General features: G+C 45.5%; 1 protein-coding gene across 2 annotated transcripts in view; it reads right to left on the reverse strand.

Moving 5' to 3' along the window:
• Positions 1 to 23427, reverse strand: part of KCNH7 (potassium voltage-gated channel subfamily H member 7) — a 493602-nt gene that overhangs the window by 199310 nt on the left and 270865 nt on the right. For both annotated transcript variants that reach the window (XM_075317266.1, XM_075317267.1), the window contains exon 3: positions 12745 to 12900. In XM_075317266.1, coding sequence (XP_075173381.1) covers positions 12745 to 12900 — 156 coding nt within the window. The remainder of the gene's footprint in view (positions 1 to 12744; positions 12901 to 23427) is intronic.

The following is a 23427-nucleotide window of genomic DNA, read 5'->3' on the forward strand; positions in this document are numbered from 1 at the left end:
GGACAACGCGTGTACAATACATGTGCTGCCGAGGACAACGCATGTACAGTAAATGTGCTGCCGAGGACAATGCGTGTACAATAAATGTGCTGCCGAGGACAATGCGTGTACAGTAAATGTGCTGCCGAGGACAATGCGTGTACAATAAATGTGCTGCCGAGGACAATGCGTGTACAATAAATCTGCAGCTGAGGACAATGTGTGTAAAAAAAAAGAGAGTTGCTGAGGACAATGTATGTACAACAAGTGTGCTGCCGAGGACAACGAATGTACAAAACATGCGCTGCCGAGGACAACGCGTGTACAATACATGTGCTGCCGAGGACAACGCATGTACAGTAAATGTGCTGCCGAGGACAATGCGTGTACAATGAATGTGCTGGCGAGGACAACACGTGTACAATTAATGTGCTGCCGAGGACAACGCATGTACAGTAAATGTGCTGCCGAGGACAATGCGTGTACAATAAATGTGCTGCCGAGGACAATGCGTGTACAATAAATCTGCAGCTGAGGACAATGTGTGTAAAAAAAAAGAGAGTTGCTGAGGACAATGTATGTACAACAAGTGTGCTGCTGAGGACAATGACATTCTATGTGCCCAGAACAATATATTAACAATGATTCTGTAGCATTGAAGCATGATCAGCCCGTCTAAGGAGACTATGAAATAATTGTCAAAAATGGTAGCCGTTTTCAACCTCAAGTTATACAATGTAAATGAGCCCTTTGGTGCTCAGCTGTACTGTTGTGGGAGCAGATGTATAGAAGCATTTTGGTACAGAGTGTATACTTTTTTGTTGGTGTAGCGCCCCTGAAGCCATCAGGGAGCTACAAGGTACTGCATCCCCACCAGGATGCAGGGCCTACCCCCAGGGACTCAGAAGACCAGTGCCGGTAACAACAAAAACATTCCAGTTAATCCCTGTTTTTTCCCAAATTACCCAAAGACTGTTGCCAGACTAGAGTTGGAGCTAATGGATGGCCACCTAGAGGTGGAGCCGATCCAGTCCACTAGACGGCCAGGTGGGAGGGGTAGACAGTGGACAGTCAGAGTCAGTCAGTGACAGAGAAGAAGTGGAAGCACTGACAGGAGTGTGACGGTGACCTGAGGGCCCAGGCGGTTAGTTGCCTGTGGAGTACGGTGGAGTACTCCCGGAACCACACACCAACGGGGTACAGAATCCTAGGTCAGGCAGACGCTCCAGGCAGTCCACTAGACGGCCAGTGAGGGGACCATCAAGGACCTCACTGACCATGAAGTTTGGGACACAGTAGCAACGGGAGAACCGGGGACAGGACCGGACTCCAACCACAAAGGGTTCACACTACCGTCATATGGACTGCCGTTGAGAGACTACCAGGAGGTGACCCCCAGACGCTCCAAGCCGCGGGGACCCACCAACCAGAGACAGGTGCAGGGGAGAGAAGCCACCAGGTCCACCAGGTCACTAAACCGGCACTGTGACTAAGGGGACCAGTGGCCAAGACCAGCCTTCCTCGGGTGACAAGTTTGCAACAGACTGTGAGTAAAGGCAAAAGTTATACTACAACCCCTTGTGTGGCCTCCCTTCTTTCTGCATCCATCAACATCACCTATCCTCTGGGGCTCGGCCCTGCTTGCGGCGGGCCTAACATCCAGGTTGCCACCAACACCAGCCCCAGTAGTGAACACTGTGCAGTGGAGGCTCCATCTACATAGCCGCAACCCGCAAGTGGCGTCACGTATAGACTTTCATTTTATCTCCCCTGTAAATATTACCCCTTTTAAAAAGCGTCCCCAGGGTCATGGAACCGGGCAACGGCCACCAAGTGACATTCCCCAGCAGTACACCGCCCGGGACCAAGTACCCCATAGCTCTAGGCGACACACTGGCGTTTTCCATAGTCCCCAACAGAAAGATAATAATTATAGCTAAAAAATTTTTTTTTATGTAATTAATAAGTCATGTTTTTAAATGAGTCCAGAAGATGTAATGATACATGGATGCTAATACATAAAGTAATTACTATGTTTTGCATTTAATTATTATTTACAATGTACTACCCCTTTAAGTGTTAAAGTGACATACCAAGGAAAAATGTGCTATTTTTTTTTTATAAGACTGATATTCTGAGCTGTAGGCAGAAACTTTAGGTTTAGCCTTTAGGGTTGTCATTTTTAGCATTTAGGAGGCAGTGTCAAAACCTGATGCACTGGGAGGCATTAACCAGACCACTGAGAAGAAAGCATTTTAGTGATCCTAAGGGCATAATTTACTAACTCTACATGGCCAGATGGTATTCACTCAAGCTTTAAAAAGAGAGACTCGGCAGAAATTACACCGGCTCCAGTCGCCGTCTTTCGCAGGAAATCAAAGACGAGAACTCTCACTTTCAATAAGATCCAGGACGTGATAGTTTCTTCTCTCGAATCTTCAAAACAGTCCAAGGAACACTTTCTCTTCCCGAGATCATCACAAATCAGTGAAGTATTCTGCTACAACGGCGCCTTTTATCTCTGCAATGGCTTCTCTTTTTCTGTTTATCAGATAGTCTTTGATATCTGAACTGTCACTTTTATACATTTAGAATGCAGCAGTTGTCAGCGATCCCTGCCGGGGCGGCCAACAAAAAAACTCAAAATCTCTAACAATTACTTATCATTTTATGACCGGGTTCACACCAGGTTACAGAATTGCAATGCATGCTGTGCTGTCGTTTCGATTTTTAGACGAGTCTCTTCCGATTTTACACTAGTGTTACAATATTTGTTTCCACTATGAAAAAGATGATCACTCATCTGCACTGCCCCATTAAATAACATTGGGCCTAGTGCTTTTCGTTTTGTTTTTTTTTCACCGAGACCAAAAATACGGTCCTATAGGTTTATTATACAGAAACAGTGGAACCTTGGTTTAAGAGTAACTTGGTTTGAGAGCGTTTTGCAAGACAAGCAAAGCTTTTTACAAATGTGTAACTTGGTTTAAGAGCAATGATTTGCAATAAGAGTAAATACTCACCGTGCACATGTCTGGTTCTGTCCTTTCACCGCACTCTGACCCGCTCTGGAGGTAACTTTCTGTACATATGTACTGTATACAGTATACCATTGTACAGTACAGTATATACTATACAGCATGTCTATCAATTTGCAATTGTGGATACAGTATTGTACTCTTTCGGCTAACCAGTGCAGCACATTGCTTGTATTGTACCTCTCGCACACCAACAATTCTATTGTAAGCTAATGTGGAGTTTGCTTTATATGTTTTTTACTGTACAGTATTTTGTATTAGTGTACTGTAATAATTTTATATGAATACAGTACATTATTTTGTATTGCTGTAATAAGTTTGTATAAATACAGTAAATATTTTTGGGTTGTGGAACAAATTGTCTGCGTTTCAATTAATTCCTATGGGAAAATTTGCTTTGATATAAGAGTAACTTGGTTTAAGAGCAAACTAATTATGCTCGTAATTCAAGGTTCCACTGTATATTAAAGGGGATGTCCAGTTAAAATAAATGATTCTGTACCCTGTGGGCAGGAGATAACTTACTAATCGGTGGGTGTCCTACCGGTGGGATCAGATTGAGGACTTTTTACTCCTGATGGGGAACTTTTATCCCTCTTGCAAAATGGCATAACAGGTCTGTGAGGAATATTCTGGAAAGAAATATTTCTGGCACACGTAGGAATATGAGAAAGTATTTTTTAATTTTTATGTAGTTACTAGCTGTAGTACCCGGGCGTTGCCTGGGATAGTAATTGTCTCTCTGTCTCTCTCCCAGTCTCTGTCTGTGTGTTGCTGTATGTCTGTCTCTCTGTCTGTCTTTCCTTGTCTGTCTGTGTCTATGTCTCTGTCTGTCTGTTTCTATCTCTGTCTGTATTTGTATCAGTCTGTCTCCATCTCTGTGTCTGTCTGTCTCTCTCTATGTGTGTGTCTGTCTGTGTCTCTCTTTCCCAGTCTGTCTCTTTCCCCATCAGACTTTGTCTGTCTCTTTTCCAGGTCTGTCTCTTTCCAGGTCTGTCTCTTTTCCAGGTCTGTCTCTTTTCCAGGTCTGTCTCTTTTCCAGGTCTGTCTCTTTTCCAGGTCTGTCTCTTTGCCCCGGTCTGTCTCTTTGCCCCGGTCTGTCTCTTTGCCCCGGTCTGTCTCTTTGCCCGGTCTGTCTCTCTCTATCCGTCTCCCCACCGACATCTTATTACCTCACCTATAAGCTTTTTATACTAACAGTTTATTTTGTTCCTATAGCAAGCACTGACAGTTGCTATTAATAGCCTGTAGGTCCCACCTCCATTCAGTTTAATGGAGGCAGGATTTTGGAGAGTAACTGTAAAGCGCGGGGTTACATTTTCTCATCAAAACATAGTCTATGACGTTCCCTGAGTCACATGGAGTGTCTGTGCAAAATTTCGTGATTGTAAATGTGACGGTGCAAATTCCTTTAGCGGACATACACACATACATACACTGAGCTTTATATATTAGATTTCATTGGCAAACTGATGGTTTGACTTTTTGCCGAAATAACTACAAAAAATTGAAAAATAAATACTCTCTCATATTCCTGCGTGTGCCAGAAATATTTCTTTCCATTATATCTATTATTTTTTTGAGCACTGGCCTTATATGTTGCAGTGGAGCCCTTTCTATTTGATGTGAGGAATATTCTGAGAAATATTGAGAGGATTATGACATTTGTACATGTCAGTTAGCTGTCACTTCATTTACACACCCCTTGCCCTGTAGCAAGGAATTCCCCAGATCTGGTTGGCAAATGGCCAGGTGACAAAATCCAATTAAGACTAAAGAAGAAGTTGCAGCCAGAGAACGCCCCCCCGCTGACAAGGTAATTCAGTTAAGAAGGGGGGACACTGCATGATTCAGTAAAACTTCAAACAAGAATTTGAGAATTTTAGGTTCCTGTGGAAGAACTACAATATTAGGGAGCGCTTCGCTCCAACATATAGGGCAGGTATATTTCCGGCTTCATGACGGCGAGACGCACGTCATACTATTACAGACACCAGAATGCCGCTCCTTTAATTCTCTACGGGGCTGCCGGAAATAGCTGGAGGTTTTGGCCGGCTTGAGTCTAACACGATAGCTGGGGTATAAACATCGGCGCTGTATGTAACAGGATCGCTGCCATTCGTTATCTTGCTTTGTAAACCAGTGCTACATTCGTGGAGGTCGCAGGTCCTCGTACTGTTTGCTTAAATTCTTTATTCTCAGTTTAGTGTCAGCATGGAAGCTCCAGACACAATATCACAATGTAATCACCCTCCTGCGCAAGGTCACAAAGCGGCTGTTCCTGCACCGAGCCTGTAGCCTGATGTTTATAACACGGGCAGCACATACACATACAGAGGCGTCTGCTCCACCGAAATATTTAACTGCTTCTACCCGGAAATATTTACACAGTCATACAGGCGACTGTTCAGCTACGTAGACAATCCAAAGCTGCTATTGCAGACGGCACATGTTACCGGCACAATGATCCAGAATTTGCACATATTATTGACTCCTTTCAATCTTCTTTTTTGGGTACCCAAATTCGCATATGTTGGGTCATAACTAGTGTTGCGCGGACCCGGACTGGAAAAATCCGGATCCGCGCGGTTTCAGTGGTATATCCGGGTCCGACCCGGACGCGGGATTCCGGATTCGGCATTTTTTTTTTCTCTCTCTCTCATAACTGGAAACATAAAGAATACATGAACATTATACATGAATACATTTCAGAACATGATTAAGACTTAACGTCGAAACGCGTTGTTCTGCTGGCTATCCGACACTCATGCCTTACTTGCTGGATTTTTATATTTGATATTTTTCAATAAAATGGACTTTTAACTTTCCTCCCTGGCGCTGGAAACTTTTTTTTTTCTTCCATAAACTGTTTGGCGGCCAAACCATTTCCGTGCGCAGGATTGGATTATACCAGCAAGGCAGTGTGGTGAGCTGGACTGCTTAGATATATACCGTAGCAGAGCAGAGAGGGGCTGCCTCCGATGTGCAGCATCAGAAGAAGCTAGGAATATAGGAAATGCACACACGGTCTTCATGAATAAACTGGGGAAACAAAACAGAATAGTGGAGAAACGCAGACAAGCACAATTTTTGCTTTTTCATAATTTTTTTCAAGAGAGGTCTCCTATTTTCAACATCCGTGTGCCCATTTCTTACATCCATGTGTTTATTTCTTACATCCGGGTGCTCGCTTCCTGCATCTATGTGTCCATCCTTTACATCCATGTGCCGTTTCTTACATCCGTGTGTACGTTTCTTACATCCATGTGCCCGTTTCTTACATCCGTGTGCCCGTTTCTTACATCCGTGTGCCCGTTTCTTACATCCGTGTGCCCGTTTCTTACATCCGTGTGCCTGTTTCTTACAGCTATGTGTCAGTTTCTTACATCCGTGTGCCCGTTTCTTACATCCGTGTGCCCGTTTCTTACATCTGTGTGCCTGTTTCTTACATCCATGTGTCAGTTTCTTACATCTGTGTGCCCGTTTCTTACATCCGTGTGCACGTTTCTTACATCCGTGTGTCCGTTTCTCATATCTGTGTGCCCATTTCTTACATCCGTGTGGTTATTTCTTACATCTATGTGACATCCGTGTGCCCGTTTCTTACATCCATGTGTCCGTTTCTTACATCCATGTGTCAGTTTCTTACATCCATGTGTCCGTTTCTTACATCCGTGTGCCCGTTTCTTACATCCGTGTGCCTGTTTCTTACATCCGTGTGCCCGTTTTTTACATCCGTGTGTCTATTTCTTACATCTATGTGACATCCATGTGCCCGTTTCTTACATCCATGTGTCCGTTTCTTACATCCATGTGTCCGTTTCTTACAGCCGTGTGCCCGTTTCTTACATCCGTGTGTCCGTTTCTTACATCCGTGTGTCCGTTTCTCATATCTGTGTGCCCATTTCTTACATCCGTGTGTCTATTTCTTACATCTATGTGACATCCATGTGTCCATTTCTCAAATCTGTGTATTTTTTTACATTTGTGTGCTCATTTCTTATACTCGTGTGACTGGGTTTTTTTTACATCCATGTGTCCATTTCTCTCATACATGTGTCCGTTTTACACATCAGTGTGCCCATTTCTCACATCCGTATGCCCGTTTCTTATATCCGTGTGTCAGTTTCTCACATTTGTGTGCCCGTTTTTTTTACATGCATGTGCCCGTTTCTTACTTCCGTGTGTCCGTTTCTCACATCCGTGCGTCCGTTTCTTACATTCGTGTGTCCGCTTCTCACATCCGTGTGTCCGTTTCTTACATCCATGTGTCCGTTTCTTACATCCATGTGCCGTTTCTTACATCCGTGTGTACGTTTCTTACATCCATGTGTCCGTTTCTTACATCCATGTGCCCGTTTCTTACATCCATGTGTCAGTTTCTTACATCCGTGTGCCCGTTTCTTACGTCCGTGTGCCTGCTTCTTACATCTGTGTGCCTGTTTCTTACATCCATGTGTCAGTTTCTTACATCCGTGTGCCCGTTTCTTACATCCGTGTGCCCGTTTCTTACATCTGTGTGCCTGTTTCTTACATCCATGTGTCAGTTTCTTACATCTGTGTGCCCGTTTCTTACATCCGTGTGCACGTTTCTTACATCCATGTGTCCGTTTCTCATATCTGTGTGTCCGTTTCTTACATCCGTGTGTCTATTTCTTACATCTATGTGACATCCATGTGCCCGTTTCTTACATCCATGTGTCCGTTTCTTACATCCATGTGTCAGTTTCTTACATCCATGTGTCCGTTTCTTACATCCATGTGTCCGTTTCTTACATCCGTGTGCCCGTTTCTTACATCCATGTGCCCGTTTCTTACATCCATGTGTCCGTTTCTTACATCCATGTGTCAGTTTCTTACATCCATGTGCCCGTTTCTTACATCCATGTGTCCGTTTCTTACATCCGTGTGTCCGTTTCTCATATCTGTGTGCCCATTTCTTACATCCGTGTGTCTATTTCTTACATCTATGTGACATCCATGTGTCCATTTCTCAAATCTGTGTATTTTTTTACATTTGTGTGCTCATTTCTTATACTCGTGTGACTGGTTTTTTTTTACATCCATGTGTCCATTTCTCTCATACATGTGTCCGTTTTACACATCAGTGTGCCCATTTCTCACATCCGTATGCCCGTTTCTTATATCCGTGTGTCAGTTTCTCACATTTGTGTGCCCGTTTTTTTTACATGCATGTGCCCGTTTCTTACATCCGTGTGCCCACTTGTTACATCTGCGTGTCTGTTTCTTACATCCGTGTGCCCACTTGTTACATCTGCGTGTCTGTTTCTTACATCCGTGTGCCCGTTTCTTACATCCATGTGTCAGTTTCTTACATCCATGTGTCAGTTTCTTACATCCGTGTGCCCGTTTCTTACATCCGTGTGCCCGTTTCTTACATCTGTGTGCCTGTTTCTTACATCCATGTGTCAGTTTCTTACATCTGTGTGCCCGTTTCTTACATCCGTGTGCACGTTTCTTACATCCATGTGTCCGTTTCTCATATCTGTGTGTCCGTTTCTTACATCCGTGTGTCTATTTCTTACATCTATGTGACATCCATGTGCCCGTTTCTTACATCCATGTGTCCGTTTCTTACATCCATGTGTCAGTTTCTTACATCCATGTGTCCGTTTCTTACATCCATGTGTCCGTTTCTTACATCCGTGTGCCCGTTTCTTACATCCATGTGCCCGTTTCTTACATCCATGTGTCCGTTTCTTACATCCATGTGTCAGTTTCTTACATCCATGTGCCCGTTTCTTACATCCATGTGTCCGTTTCTTACATCCGTGTGTCCGTTTCTCATATCTGTGTGCCCATTTCTTACATCCGTGTGTCTATTTCTTACATCTATGTGACATCCATGTGTCCATTTCTCAAATCTGTGTATTTTTTTACATTTGTGTGCTCATTTCTTATACTCGTGTGACTGGTTTTTTTTTACATCCATGTGTCCATTTCTCTCATACATGTGTCCGTTTTACACATCAGTGTGCCCATTTCTCACATCCGTATGCCCGTTTCTTATATCCGTGTGTCAGTTTCTCACATTTGTGTGCCCGTTTTTTTTACATGCATGTGCCCGTTTCTTACATCCGTGTGCCCACTTGTTACATCTGCGTGTCTGTTTCTTACATCCGTGTGCCCACTTGTTACATCTGCGTGTCTGTTTCTTACATCCGTGTGCCCGTTTCTTACATCCATGTGTCAGTTTCTTACATCCATGTGTCAGTTTCTTACATCCGTGTGTCCGTTTCTTACATTCGTGTGTCCGCTTCTCACATCCGTGTGTCCGTTTCTTACATCAGTGTGTCCGTTTCTCACATCCGTGCGTCCGCTTCTCACATCCGTGTGTCCGTTTCTCACATCCGTGTGTCCATTTCTTATATCCGAGTGTCAGTTTCTCACATCCGTGTGTCCGTTTCTCACATCCGTGTGTCCGTTTCTTATATCCGAGTGTCAGTTTCTCACATCCGTGTGTCCGTTTCTCACATCTGTGTGTCTGTTTCTCACATCCGTGCATCCGTTTCTTACATTCCTGTGTCCGTTTCTCACATCCGTCTGTCTGTTTCTTACATCCGTGTGTCCATTTCTTATATCCGAGTGTCAGTTTCTCACATCCGTGCGTCCGTTTCTTACATTCGTGTGTCCGTTTCTTACATTCGTCTGTCCGTTTCTTACATCCGTGTGTCCGTTTCTCACATCCGTGCGTCCGTTTCTTACATTCGTGTGTCCGTTTCTCACATCCGTGTGTCCGTTTCTTACATTAGTGTGTCCGTTTCACACATCCGTGTGTCCGTTTCCCACATCCGTGTGTCCGTTTCCCACATCCGTGTGTCCGTTTCCCACATCCGTCTGTCCGTTTCTCACATCCATGTGCCCATTTCTTATATCTGTGTGCTAATTTCTTACATCTGTATGTCCGTTTATCACATCTGTGTGTCCCTCTTTTACATCCATATACCACCCATGTTTCTGTTTCTTACATCTGTATGTCTGTTTCTCACATATGTGTGTTCGTTTCTTACATCTGTATGTCCATTTCTTACATCCATGTGTCCGTTTCTTACATCCATGTGCCCATTTTTTGCAATCGCACACTATCCGTTTTCCAACATCAACATTAAAAAACGTACATGATCAAATACAGATTCTTAGGTTTATCATATAAATTTATCTGTGTCAACCCAGTGGTCTGGTTGCCACGGTAGTGTTGCCCCACAAGGGTTAATACTAAGCCTGGAAGCAAGAGGGGGGGGGGGGTCCCTTGGCCAGTAGTACCTACATTCAACACAGTTCCTACTCCGGGCCAGCAGAGGGAGCTCTAAACCTGGTGTTCTGGGGACTTTCCCAGAAGCTCTGACCTGGGGGAGGAGTTAGAAAAGTGACTGTTGGAAGCTGACCGTTAAAGAGTGAGGAACTGGAGTAGTGCGGACAAGCGAGCTGGGATCTGGGGCTAAGATAGCCGAGCCCAGAAAAGCGAAGTCTGCAGAGAGGCACAGGAGGAAGATTCTGGGGAGCGGAGCTGAACGGGCTCACCTCAGAAGAAAACGCTAAAGACCGGACATCGGAGTCCGTAGTTGCCAGGGTACTCAAGCACCGGGAACCAAATCTGAAGGGCAGGAAGACTGCAAGTCTCCTGGCCCCACAACAACCCAAAGGTGCAGCCGCACATCAGGGACCCGGAGCCGCATCCAGCAGAGCGGCACCTGAGAAGGGCCGCGCAGCCTACCATACGGGTAATGGGTAGTACCACAAGTCCCAGCAGAGAGGGCCTCTGTTTGACTAAAGTAGCGGGGTCCTGTAGGAGAGAAGACGAGTGTAGTGAAAAGGCCTCAATACTCACCTGGCTAAGGAGATACCCCCCCAACTGCTTCCAGGTCAACCAGATCGCTACCATCACTTGTACCGGTTTCCCAGCACATCACCGATTGTTGTGGAGTAAAAGTTAGGAGGTAAAGAAACTGCTGTCTTTGTCCGTTATTATCCGTAACCCAACCCTGCACCCTGAAGTCCACCGGATTCCCAAAATAGACTTTCCAACGGTTGCCCAGGGGTCTGGCTCCACCTATGGGGAGCAAGAACACCTCAGCTGTGCCATCACCATCTGCCCCGGGGAACACACAGCGGAGCGGCGGCCCACATAGCCGCAAAACCACAGGCGGCGTCACAAACTTTATTTCATTATAAATACAACTCCCATCATCATCCCCTTTATTTAAGAAAGACACCGCCAGGGTCACGGAGTTGGGCCCTGCCGCCACTTACATTCCCGGACCAGTCCGACCCGGTTCCGACTATTGCCTAAGGCCCTGGGGCTGGGTGTGTCATATCCATAGAAATCGCATGCCACATGGGTGTTTTATATGGGATGTGATTTGTTTTACGCACCCGATGACTTGAATAGGTCTCATCCCAGGCACAATTTTTTTTTTCTCACGGAGAGTTGGACTGAGATAAAAATCGGTCATCTGAACAGCCCTATTGGATAACGTGGGTGCACAGTGCCTGTGCTATATGATCAAAAATCAGCATATGTCACTCATCTGTATGTGCCCTTAAGCAAAGACTCTAATGAATGGAGTGGTGGTACTCAAGTGTGGACCCCAATGATCGGCAAATTATCACCAATGGTTTGGATACTTGATAGCCTATATTCTTGATACCACTCTTTTACATAGTACCTGATATCAGGTCAAAAGCGGCCATTTTTTTTCCAGCTGCTCGCATGAGTATTTGTGTTTTTCAAATCCGCCATCTGATTTTAGAAATATGGACCTATTTATTGAGTTTTTAATGATCTTGACCAAAGATATGTAACTTGTAGGATTCTTGGAGGGTGTCTTTGAGGTGTTCTGCTTCAGCTCTCCTCGTCATCTCATTGAGGAGCTCCTGCTATGTGGTCTTCCATATTCATGGACTTTGGCTTCCCTGGCCCCTAAAGCCCCCTTCACACATCAGTGATTCCGGTATGTATGACGTCCGTTTTCATACTTACAAATCAATGGGTCTGCACACACATCAGTGATTTCTCACGGACCGTGTGATTGTATGGAGCACATGCATGTCTGTATGTTCTGCATGGAGACAAGTCCAGTTTTCTCCAGCAGTACTGATTGTCACATGGACCGCACACTGGTGTAATCCGTGTGACACGTACCGGAGAAAACACGTGTCTTTGAAATAAAATAATGTTCTATACTCACCTGTCTCCAGCCCTGCTGTCACTTGCTTCTAGGCCCGCTCATTATGCTCATGAATATTCACTGCACTGCGGACCTGGAAGCAGCAGCGCCAGGAGACAGCAGCACTGGGGCCAGGTGAGTAAAAAGTTCCTGATCTCCGTGTGCTTTCACGGATAGCACATGGAGAACATACGTGTGACAAAATCATGGCACATGGGGGGCCATACGCACCTACAACACATGCATGAAAAACGAGTGTTCTCCACGGACATGTAAAAGAGGCCTAACACAGAGATCATGGTCTTTCTCTCAATTTTATGCTGCCCTCAGATTGGTAAACATGAGCCTGTGACAGATTTTCTTCCATAGAAACATCCAGTAGTGAAAAATATCCAACATCGGGTGGTCCAGAGCATGCAGGACCCTCTTGAGTTGCTGTATATGGACATATTGGTAATTAACTACATACACAAATTAGGTTACAAAGTTACTTAAAAAAACCCAAATAGAACATCTCTAATGTTTCATCATTAACTTACGATTTTCCGGCTTGATTGGAAGGATTTGGCTTATTTTATCAGGGGATCCTGGGCTTTCAGCCTTCGTCACGTGCTCAAAATTAATGATGAACATCATTGCTACCCCTTCCTGGTTCTTCACCGGTATGACATGTGTGCTGCAGATGAACGTGGATCCTAAAAAGAGAAAAAAACTGGGTTAATTAAATATAGTAATCAACTATAATATTAACTTTTCAGTCCAAGAGCAAACAGATGTCATTGAAGCATCACTTTTTGTTTTTTTGTATTTTTTTCAGCCCTGGAGTGGCACTTTAAAAGTAAGTCTCCTGCCCCCGTTCTTATTCTCTCCCTCTGGCAGCTTCATTCTTTGTTGGAGTCGCTCCAGGACTGCAGGGCCATCTTTTTACTATAACTTCTGACTGGTCAGAAATGACGTCACAAGCGTTCAACACAAGTCTATGAGAGCCACAAAGAGGCCCTCATAGACTGGTATTGAGTTGATACCTATGGAGGTGTTTGCAGGTCACAGATCACTGGAGACAGACTTCATACAAGATGAAGCCGCCGGAAAGTGAGTATAAAACTCTAGAAGCGCAATGAAAAAATGCTGGAGTGGTGCTTTAAAGGGAATGTCTTTCAGAAAATGACCTATTGTTTTTATGTTTACTTTCATTTTTCAATTGTTTATATAATTTATCTATACTTAAAAAACCTGAAATGTAACAAATTCCCAATGGCCACTTATACTAGACTCATTCTTCCTGTTCTGTACAGAGAACTTTCAGGAGCTTCATTGTTATCACAGACAGAGTTACAATGACAGATTATACCTATATGTTCAGTAAATAACAAGATCCACCAATTCACAAGAGGAGATGTCACAGCTCACTTCCCCCATCCTCTTTTACAATACCAAATAACAACTTTACATACAGTAGATAACAAGGTAGCCACCATTCACAATAGGTGATGTCACAGCTCACCTCCTGCTCTGATACAATGATTGACATCAACTCTATATTCAGTAGAGGACATAGGATCCACCATTCCCAATAGATGATGTCACAGCTCACCTCCTCTCCTGTACAATGACTGTTAACACCTATATATACACTAGATAACACAGGATCCACCATGCACAATAAGTGATGTTACAGCGCACCTCCTCCTCCCTTACAATGACTGATAACACCTCTATATACACAGAAGATAACACATGATCCACCATACACAATAAGTGATGTCACAGCTCACCTCCTCCTGTACAATGACTGATAACACCTTTATGTTGCAGCAAATAACACAGGATCCACCATTCACAATAGGTGATGTCACAGCTCACCTCCTCCTTCTGTACGATGATTTTTACCCTGATGAGAGCATGCTCATTAAATACTGCTAATATCTTTGTGCCCGACAGGCACGACAAGTCTAATATTAGTCCTAGTGTCCAGTGTGTATAGAAGCTTTACCAGCCATATAGTACAATACCAAAGGGAAGGGGAAAAGAATGCCTTATCACTACGGAAAGGGGGAAGTGGTGACCCCTACCAACAACCTGCAGCTCACCCTCACTGCCCTCACCAACCCTATACAGGCTCCGCACCTATCACCGAGCTGGAATAGCTGGGGCTCTGTCTTACCCTGGCAAATGGATCCTAAGTAAGGATGGAAGGTATGAGCTCTTCATCAACACCACGAACACTAAAGGAAGACAGAAGGGTACAATACAGGGGAAACACAAATGCTACCACCTGAGCCCAGGTAGATAGCAAAAGTTAAACATTTATCTTAGGAGCAGCTACCACAAAAGTCTCTGGAACAACAAAAGGAGACGACTGCTGCAGACCACAGCCAGGAACAACTATACACCCTACCCAAAACCAACCCAGGGTGAGGTTATAAACCACACAGAATGCACCCCAGGGTGAGGTTATAAACCACACCCAAACCACCCCAGGGTGAGGTTATAAACCACATCCAAACCACCCCAGGGTGAGGTTATAAATCGCACCCAAACCACCCCAGGGTGAGGTTATAAACCGCACCCAAACCACCCCAGGGTGAGGTTATAAACCGCACCCAAACCACCCCAGGGTGAGGTTATAAACTGCACCCAAACCGCTCCAGGGTGAGGTTATAAACCACACCTAAACCAACCCAGGGTGAGGTTATAAACCGCACCCAAACCAACCCAGGGTGAGGTTATAAACCGCACCCAAACCAACCCAGGGTGAGGTTATAAACCACACAGAATGCACCCCAGGGTGAGGTTATAAACAACACCCAAACCACCCCAGGGTGAGGTTATAAACCCCATCCAAACCACCCCAAGGTGAGGTTATAAACCGCACCCAAACCACCCCAGGGTGAGGTTATAACCGCATCCAAACCACCCCAGGATGAGGTTATAAACCGCACCCAAACCACCCCAGGGTGAGGTTATAAACCGCACTCAAACCACCCCAGGGTGAGGTTATAAACCACACCCAAACCGCCCCAGGGTGAGGTTATAAACCGTACCCAAACCACCCCAGGGTGAGGTTATAAACCACACCCAAACCACCCCAGGGTGAGGTTATAAACCGCACCCAAACCACCCCAGGGTGAGGTTTATAAAGGAAGTCAGAGGCTGGAAACTGAGAGGAAAAACTGACAGTTTCCCAGGGTCATAGAGTCCGCTGCTGCAGAAACAGGTAACCGTCAGATAACATGTACTGCCAATCTCTGGCATTTTCTAACACTTGCTGCCACTGGATTGTCAGCTGGCCATAACGCCTCCGTGACGGGCTGTGACAGTAAATTGCTGTTTCTTTTCTTCAGTTTTTAATACAGAGTGAAATATGAAAAAACAAACGAAAAAGGAATTATCAAAAATGTATAAAAAACAAACAGAAAAACCCATACATTTAACATAGAAAATAGATTTGAGCAATAGGTCATTTTCTGACGACTCTTTCTTCTTTAACATTGGATAAACTGTGACTGATTGGTTCTACGGAAAATAGAGAAACAGCTGAGTATATTTCAGGGGTGTAACGATGAGATACAAAAGTAGCAATCGCACCCCCACATAGGTGCCTAAGGGAACATAAAGATGCCAGTGTTAGGTGGAGGTCCTGTTACAGACTTTGCCTTGGTGCCCAAGAGCTTCATATTAATAATAATAATACAATTATCACAAATAGAAAAATCAATCAACGGATCATCTAAAATTACCATGAAAGTATAAGCGAGAACAGAAGAAATCTGAGTAATTTCTATATTTAATTTCCCCACCGCTGTGCGACAAGCAGTCAGATCCTAATTTACATACGTCGTTTAATAGAAAGTTAAAAATATAATTACAGTAATGCCTAATTAAAAGTTCTGCAGTTCCTACTTCTAGCTTTATCTTTAATGTGTGGCGGTTAATCTGCTCACATTGATGAGTGCATTAATAGGCGGCGCAGATGTCCTAGTTTAGTAGTAATTTACAAAACTTCTTTAGAGGGGTGAGACTTTTTTTTGCTGACTAGGACTTAATTCCTGCATATCTAAAGGATTGTCAAACTTAAGAAAAAAAGGTGTAAGACAAGACACTTTTATGAAATAAAAAACCATCTAATTAGAGTCTATGAAATTAAGGTTTCCAAAAAAAATGCTGGACTACTTTGGATGATTGACGCACCCACCGGGGCCTGGGGCAACTCGTTACCGGGCCGCTGTGGTTCTTCTGCTGCTTCGGGGATGCCGCGGTGGCCAGGCCCGGTTCTGTGACCCCAGAGGTGTTGTTTAAATAAAGATCGTTGATCGTTGACACGTCGCTCCAAATCAAAATGTCGTTGGTGTTTCGTTCCGCAGGTTGTTTGTCGTTCCAGCTGCACCACATATCGTTGTGTGTGACACCACAGGAACGACGAACATCATCCTACCTGCGATCATCGGAAAGGAGGAAGGAAGGAGGTGGGCGGCAGGTTCCGGCCGCTCATCTCCTCCCCTCCTCTTCTATTGGGCGGCCGTTTTGTGACGCCGCTGTGATGTTGCTGTGACGCCGAATGCACCTCCCCCTTGAAGGAGTGATTGTTCGGCAGCAATAGCGACGTCGCTGAACAGGTATGTGAGTGTGACGCTGCCGTAGCGATATTGTTTGCTACGGCAGCGATCACCACATGTTGCACTAATGACGGGGGTGGGTGCTATCACTAGCGATGTCGCAGCGTGTAAAGCACCCTATAGGGACCTCAGGGGCTGATGGTGATGCAGCTGGGATGGTATAGCTCTCCACAGGTAGAGCTGGGCCCCAGGGCGGATGATGGTGGTAGTAGTCTATTATGGTGGGCACAGGCGGATAATGGAGCAACTCAGGGGTGCAGTCAGTATATGTTTACTCACTGTAGCCAGTTACATGCTTGCCGGGGACCACCCTTGGAGGCCCGGGATTCACCGTGATGGGCTCCAGCCGATCACGGGTAGTTCGGAGGTCGAGTCCAGTGCACCCTTCTGTAGTGTACTCTTTCGCTGGTCAACTTCTGTGCTGGCTTCACCCTCCTGTCTTGCGCCCTTGCTCACCGAACCCTCTCCGGTGCTCGTGAACCCTGTTTCGTGGCGTGAAGCTCTATCCCTCTTGGTCCTTGTTGGGTCACTTTTCCAGTGAATTCGTATGACACCTCAGCCACTGGTTTCACCCGTAGGTTTAGTCTCCTCTAGCCTGTGGACCAGTCCCTGAATTGCGACCGTGTCCCTCCACTCGTAGATTATGTGTGGAATGAGGCCATGGGGTGGTGTAGGAATTCGCGTGGGCTCTGGGACCCTTCTTTCAATGCCTGAGCCGAGCGGTACCCGCTCCAGACCGCAGGTCTTTCTCCTTTTCTGCTCCTCTCCAACTCCTCTCATTTCCTTCCTTTTTCTCTCTCCACAATACACCTCTGTTCCCGTTCAGCTGAATCCACCCCAGTCTGGTTATAATCACGCCCTCACCATGTTTAGTGATCTGTTGCTAAGCGAGTATGCTATGCTTTTGCATGGACTGGCATTGACCTCCTCCTTACCAGGATGGGATACCACACCTCTGGCTGAGGTGCAGTACATCTGTGGTGACTGAAGCCTCAGAGGCGCCACATGATCACTATTTGTTAAAAAGGTTTCTTTGATTATAAGTTGATCATATGCTTGGAACCGTCCCCTCCTGGAGTTTTCGGCTTCCCACTCCCAGTTCGCCATTCGCCATTCAGACTGCACTCTTCTCTCCGGGTCTCTGAGTGCCATCAAGACTCAAAATCTCTCGCTCAGCTCTTTTCAATTCACATGCTGCAGGGAAAATGGCACCAATCTCTGTCTCACCACATGCTTTCCTGTTGTTCGACTCAGGCTTTTCCAGGGCTGGTCTGCTGATGCGTCCGCTAATTACTTCAACCTAGCCTCCCGCAGCGCGTACCTGCCATCCTGGTGTCACGGTTGTGTCATAGGTGACAGACAGTCATGTGGTTTCTGGCTATAGAAGGTCACAGCATGTCTATTGTTACTGCTGTCAATATTCATTGTAATAGGTAGCTTCCCTGCTGAATTCATCTCTCCCTTTTTAGGATCCAGCAGGAGCTTCCACCCAGCTGCTGATTATCAGTATTCTCTTGGTGCTTAAATACTCCCATCTTCCCTGGACTGGTGCTAAAGATATTATTCAGTTCATTCTAGCTCTGGTTGCAAGGAGATGGCTTGTACTCCTCTGTGGTATTGCTGAAGCTTTGCTGAACTCCTGCCTGTGTCATCTGTGGATAAGTAATTTATGCTTTTTCCCTCCTTTAGCATGACACCTGGGCCGGGTCTGCGCATCAGGGCATACTCTCTTGGCCGGGTCCCAGCTGTTAGGTATACCTTCTTTCAGACTGATGCTCCAATGGCCGGTAAACATTTTCACGCCTCCAAGCGCCCTCTTTTCGCATGAAAGATAGACTCTCCTCCTTTCCGTATAGGAGCCATCACCAACTTTCTGGAATTTATTCATTGCGTTTCAAGGTAAACGCCAATGTATACATCATCACGTGACTGTTGCATTCAATTACAGATTGCAATGAACACAATTGATGGCACAAAATTGATGGAGGCCAAGTGTACAGTTGTAGGTGAAAGTTTTGAGACCAACACAAATTTTGGTTTTCACAGTGTTTTGCTCCTGCCACTGTTTTGGGTCAGCTCCACGTCAGGCTTTGCAGACAACCATGGCGGCCTGCTATTGCATGATCTGCCTGAGCCTATTTAAGGGCCCTGGTAATGATTGAAGGAGACTGATCTTGATTGTGGGACTGAGCTTGATTTTGTTTGCTGTTCTGCTTCATGGCTTCTGTGAATTTTGGAGTCCCACCTGCAACCAGTCCTGGGACTTGGACCTTCTGTTCCAAGGTTGTCTAACTTCCGAGTCTTATGTCTTTTTCCTGTCTGCCAGCGCTCTCCAGCCATCATGTGTCCGTCAATAACTCTTCTTCTATCTGTCAGCTGCCAGCTGTCATCCTGATGCTGACACCGCCCGCCAGGATCTCTGCTACCAGTGGCCTCGGGCTATCCGCTTCACAGTCGTCTTTTTCCCTGCTGCTTCATCTCGGGTTCCTGTCCACCTGGACTAGCGAGCTTAGTGGATCTACCACCACCGCGTGGGCTCATCACATGTAACAAAGTTTGCTGCCTTCTGCTTCTGTGTTTTTAGATCTTTTGGCCAGATATTTCTCTGGTTACAGAAGTACAATTACCAGCATTTCAAAAACTTGATGTATTTGTCAATAAAATTTTAAAAACTTATTTAAAGACTCAATGGTTGCAGTTTTGACCGTAATTTTTCAAGACTTCTGCAATTCATTCGGGCAACTGGATATCAGCTTCTAGTCAAATCCTTAATGATGGCAATTCATTCTTTTTTCATCAATGCTTGGAGTTTACCACAATTTCTGTGTTTTTCTTTGTCTACCTGCTGTTATGCGCACAGACGTGCACACGTGGAAAATAACGTAAAATAAGGTGTAACTTAAAACTACTACACCTGACTGATAGTTCTTGTACAGACTAGAGGTCCCAGTTGTGCAGCACCTAAAGATCCCTGCGCAGACTGAAACACCCCTAATTGGATGACTCAGATGAAGTAGACATGAGCGAACCCAACCTGTAAAGTCTGTGCCTGAGTTCGGGTGTTGTTCATATGCTACTCAGAAGATTGAGCATTGGGGTGTTCGGGTACAGTCGGTGCTCGGCCTAGTAAGAGCCGCTTGCAGTCTCTAAATGGCTCTCACTAGGGGTATAAACAACATTGTCGGATGCTGTGTGTATTTAAAAAAAAAAAACAACAAACTCCTTCCCCCTGAAATGCTCTATTTATGGCTGGCTGTATGTTGGCAGAGAGCCGAACTGCTCAATCAGTGACTTGCATTATACTCGTTACTCTAGTTGAGCCCGTAAGTTTGGATCCCCATTGACTTATATGAGGTTTGGGGTTGAGCAACATGTTCAGGTGAAGTTTGGGTCCCAAAACAGGCAGAACTCGGCAAACCCGAACATTCACGGATCCGCTCATCTCTATTCCTAAGTATACATTCGAGGGTTCCATGTACCGCGTTACAAATCAAGGGGAAGGTGCAGAGTAAAAATAAAATAAACCAAAAGTAATAATCTCCCAGGAGAAACACTAGGCAGACAGGCTGTAGTTCTAAGCAGGGTGCACTTCAGAAATATCACCAGCGGGGAATGGAAGCCCAGGGAAGCTTTAAATAGTTACACCAGCTGGGTGACAGGGCAGACTGAATTACAGTATTGGAAACACTTCTTGGCAAAAAGGCAATGAAAACACAAACAAAGTGTTCAGAACCAGGGAAGTGACTGAACCAGACTGTGGCACAGTAGAGAGGCAAACGGACCACACCACAGGAGGTTGTGAGATCAAATCTGAGGCTTGACACCTGCTTTTTGAGGATTGCCCACTAATTCTCAAGGGAACTGAGATTTTGGTAGTTTCCCACAATTTTATTGCTTTGTTAACCAAGCCACTTAGTTATCACTTTTGCCTTGCAAAATGGTCTACATTATGCTCGAAAAAGCATTGTTCTTCACCAAATTTCTCCTGGATCATTGCATTGGGAAAAGTGTTCAGATCTCATTCTTTATGCATAGCAGTGATCTAAAGGCCGCTTTACACGCTGCGATATTGGTACCGATATCGCTAGTGTGGGTACCCGCCCCCATCTGTTGTGCGACACGGGCAAATTGCTGCCCGTGCCGCACAACATCGCCCAGACCCGTCCCACTACTTACCTGCCCGGCGACGTCGCTGTGACCGGCGAACCACCTCCTTTCTAAGGGGGCGGTTCGTTCAGCGTCACAACAGCGTCAAAGCTGAGTCACTGAACCGCCGCCCAATAGAAGCGGAGGGGCGGAGATGAGCGGGACGTAACATCCCGCCCACCTCCTTCCTTCCGCATAGCGGCCAGGAGGCAGGTAAGGAGAGGTTCCTTGTTCCTGCGGTGTCACACGGAGCGATGTGTGCTGCCGCAGGAACGAGAAACAACCTCGTTACTGCTGCAGTAACGATTTTTGAGAATGGACCCCCATGTCACCGATGAGCGGTTTTGCACATTTTTGCAACGATGCAAAACTGCTCATAGGTGTCACACGCAACGGCATCGCTAATGCGGCCGGATGTGCGTCACCAATTCCGTGACCCCAACGAGTTCGCATTAGCGATGTCGTAGCGTGTAAAGCCCCCTTTAGGCACAATTGTGAGTAATACACTGCCATAGATGAAAACCCTCCACACATTTATGGTCTTAAGGCCCCGTCACACGCAGCGATATCGCTAGCGAGCGTACCTGCCCCCGTTGTTTGTGTGTTACAGGCAAATCGCTGCCCGTGGCGCACAATATCGTTTGGAGCCACCATACGGACTTACCTGCCTAGCGACGTCACTGTGGCCGGCAAACCGCCTCCTATCTAAGGGGGCGGTTCGTGTGGCGTCAAGCGGCGTCACTAAGCGGCCGCCCAATAGAAGCAGAGGGGCGGAGATGACCGGCCGTAACATCCCACCCACCTCCTTCCTTCCTCATTGCCGGCGGCTGCAGGTAAGCAGTTGTTTGTTGTTCCCGGGGTGTCACACGTAGCCATGTGTGCTGCCACAGGAACAACGAACAACCTGCGTCCTCAACAATCAACGATTTTTTGAAAATGAACGACGTGTCAACGATGGACAATTTGGTGAATATTTTCCATGGTTAATGGTCGCTCGTTGGTGTCACACGCAACGACGTCGCTAACGATGCCGGATGTGCGTCACGCAATCCGTGACCCCGGCCATATATCGTTAGGTACGTTGTTGCATGTAACGGGGCCTTTAGAATAATATATTGCTGGCATGAAATAGGACTCACGCTCACCTTTTTTTTCTCAGGACAATCATTCTTGCAGATGTCCCAAACAATCTGAGGGGGATTCATCAGGGAAAATACCTTTACCCCAATCCTCTGAAGTACTATCCCTGTACTTCTTTCAAAGTTATTTTCTCTGATGACTCCCCCTTCAAGATACGCCATGAGGTCTTGCGACTGGGTCTTAGACAACGTCATCATGTTGCGAGGGACAAGTAATCAAAAGGAGCGCCCGCAATGTCAGCATGTGAGCGGCAACTGAGAATGTTTACACTGCTCCAGCTCCTAGATATGTTGGCGCTGGATCATGGTAAAGTAAATCTTTTTGGTTAACGCTAGAACCAATCCTTTAGGATCATAAAAGAAGAGGAAATGAACATTGCCCTTATATACAGGTTAGCAAATCCCAGTACACAATGTGGATGCCCTCCCTTCTACTTCTATGGATGGCACTTCGCCATCGATAGTCCCTTATTACCCTAGAACGCACCGAACAAACTGGTCCATCCCAATTCTTTCTTTCCGTATTATTATTATAAAGAGATTTAGTAAAACATATTAAAAAGAAATTGTGCTTTCCACAGTCTCTACCCCCTTTCGCAGGCCGTGACTTCCCCTCCTTCAGTACGGCTCATCAATTTGTTATGATCACGCTGTTCAAGTTTTATCCATTGTGTCTTTAAACCATCTCCTGAAACAGTTACACCATGGCGCTTGCTTCAGTTGCCATGGAAACAAACAAAATGACTTTAGTAAACAGAAAATAAGCAATTTCGGATTGTTCCACAAACACTATAAATAGCCGTGTTGCGGGATAGTCATCTCGGTCTGCTCAGACTTATTAAATAAACGCTGGAGCCTTCACCATCGGAGAATAGCGTCTTTAGGCTAATGAATAATGTTCTATATAGCTGTCTTAGCGGAGAGGGGATTTTTCATCTGAATGTACAGCCATGATATTTTCCCTTTTGTGCAGGCGTCAGCATTTCTAAATGGCTTTTCTATTGTTTGTTTACATTCTCGGGCTAAAAAAAAAAAAAAAAAGAAGCAGATTTATCTAGAAAGCACGGAACGGCGGAAGACGAAACTCTATGTATCAGAAGAGTCTCCGAGTAAATGACTATTAAAGACAGAGCAGCCAATCAGAATTCCCGCAATTCCCCTGAACATTCCGTTTATTTATTTATATTTTTAAATCTGCCATACGGTTCCAGAGATACAAGCATCACATTGTTATGATCTTTATTAATACGGTGGCGCTCAAAAGGTAATTATGTAGGGCAGTCTAAAGACACACCTCAGAGGATCCTGTGAGTCACTCCCC

This window comes from Anomaloglossus baeobatrachus, chromosome 7 (assembly GCF_048569485.1).
Source record: "Anomaloglossus baeobatrachus isolate aAnoBae1 chromosome 7, aAnoBae1.hap1, whole genome shotgun sequence".
NCBI lineage: Eukaryota > Metazoa > Chordata > Amphibia > Anura > Aromobatidae > Anomaloglossus > Anomaloglossus baeobatrachus.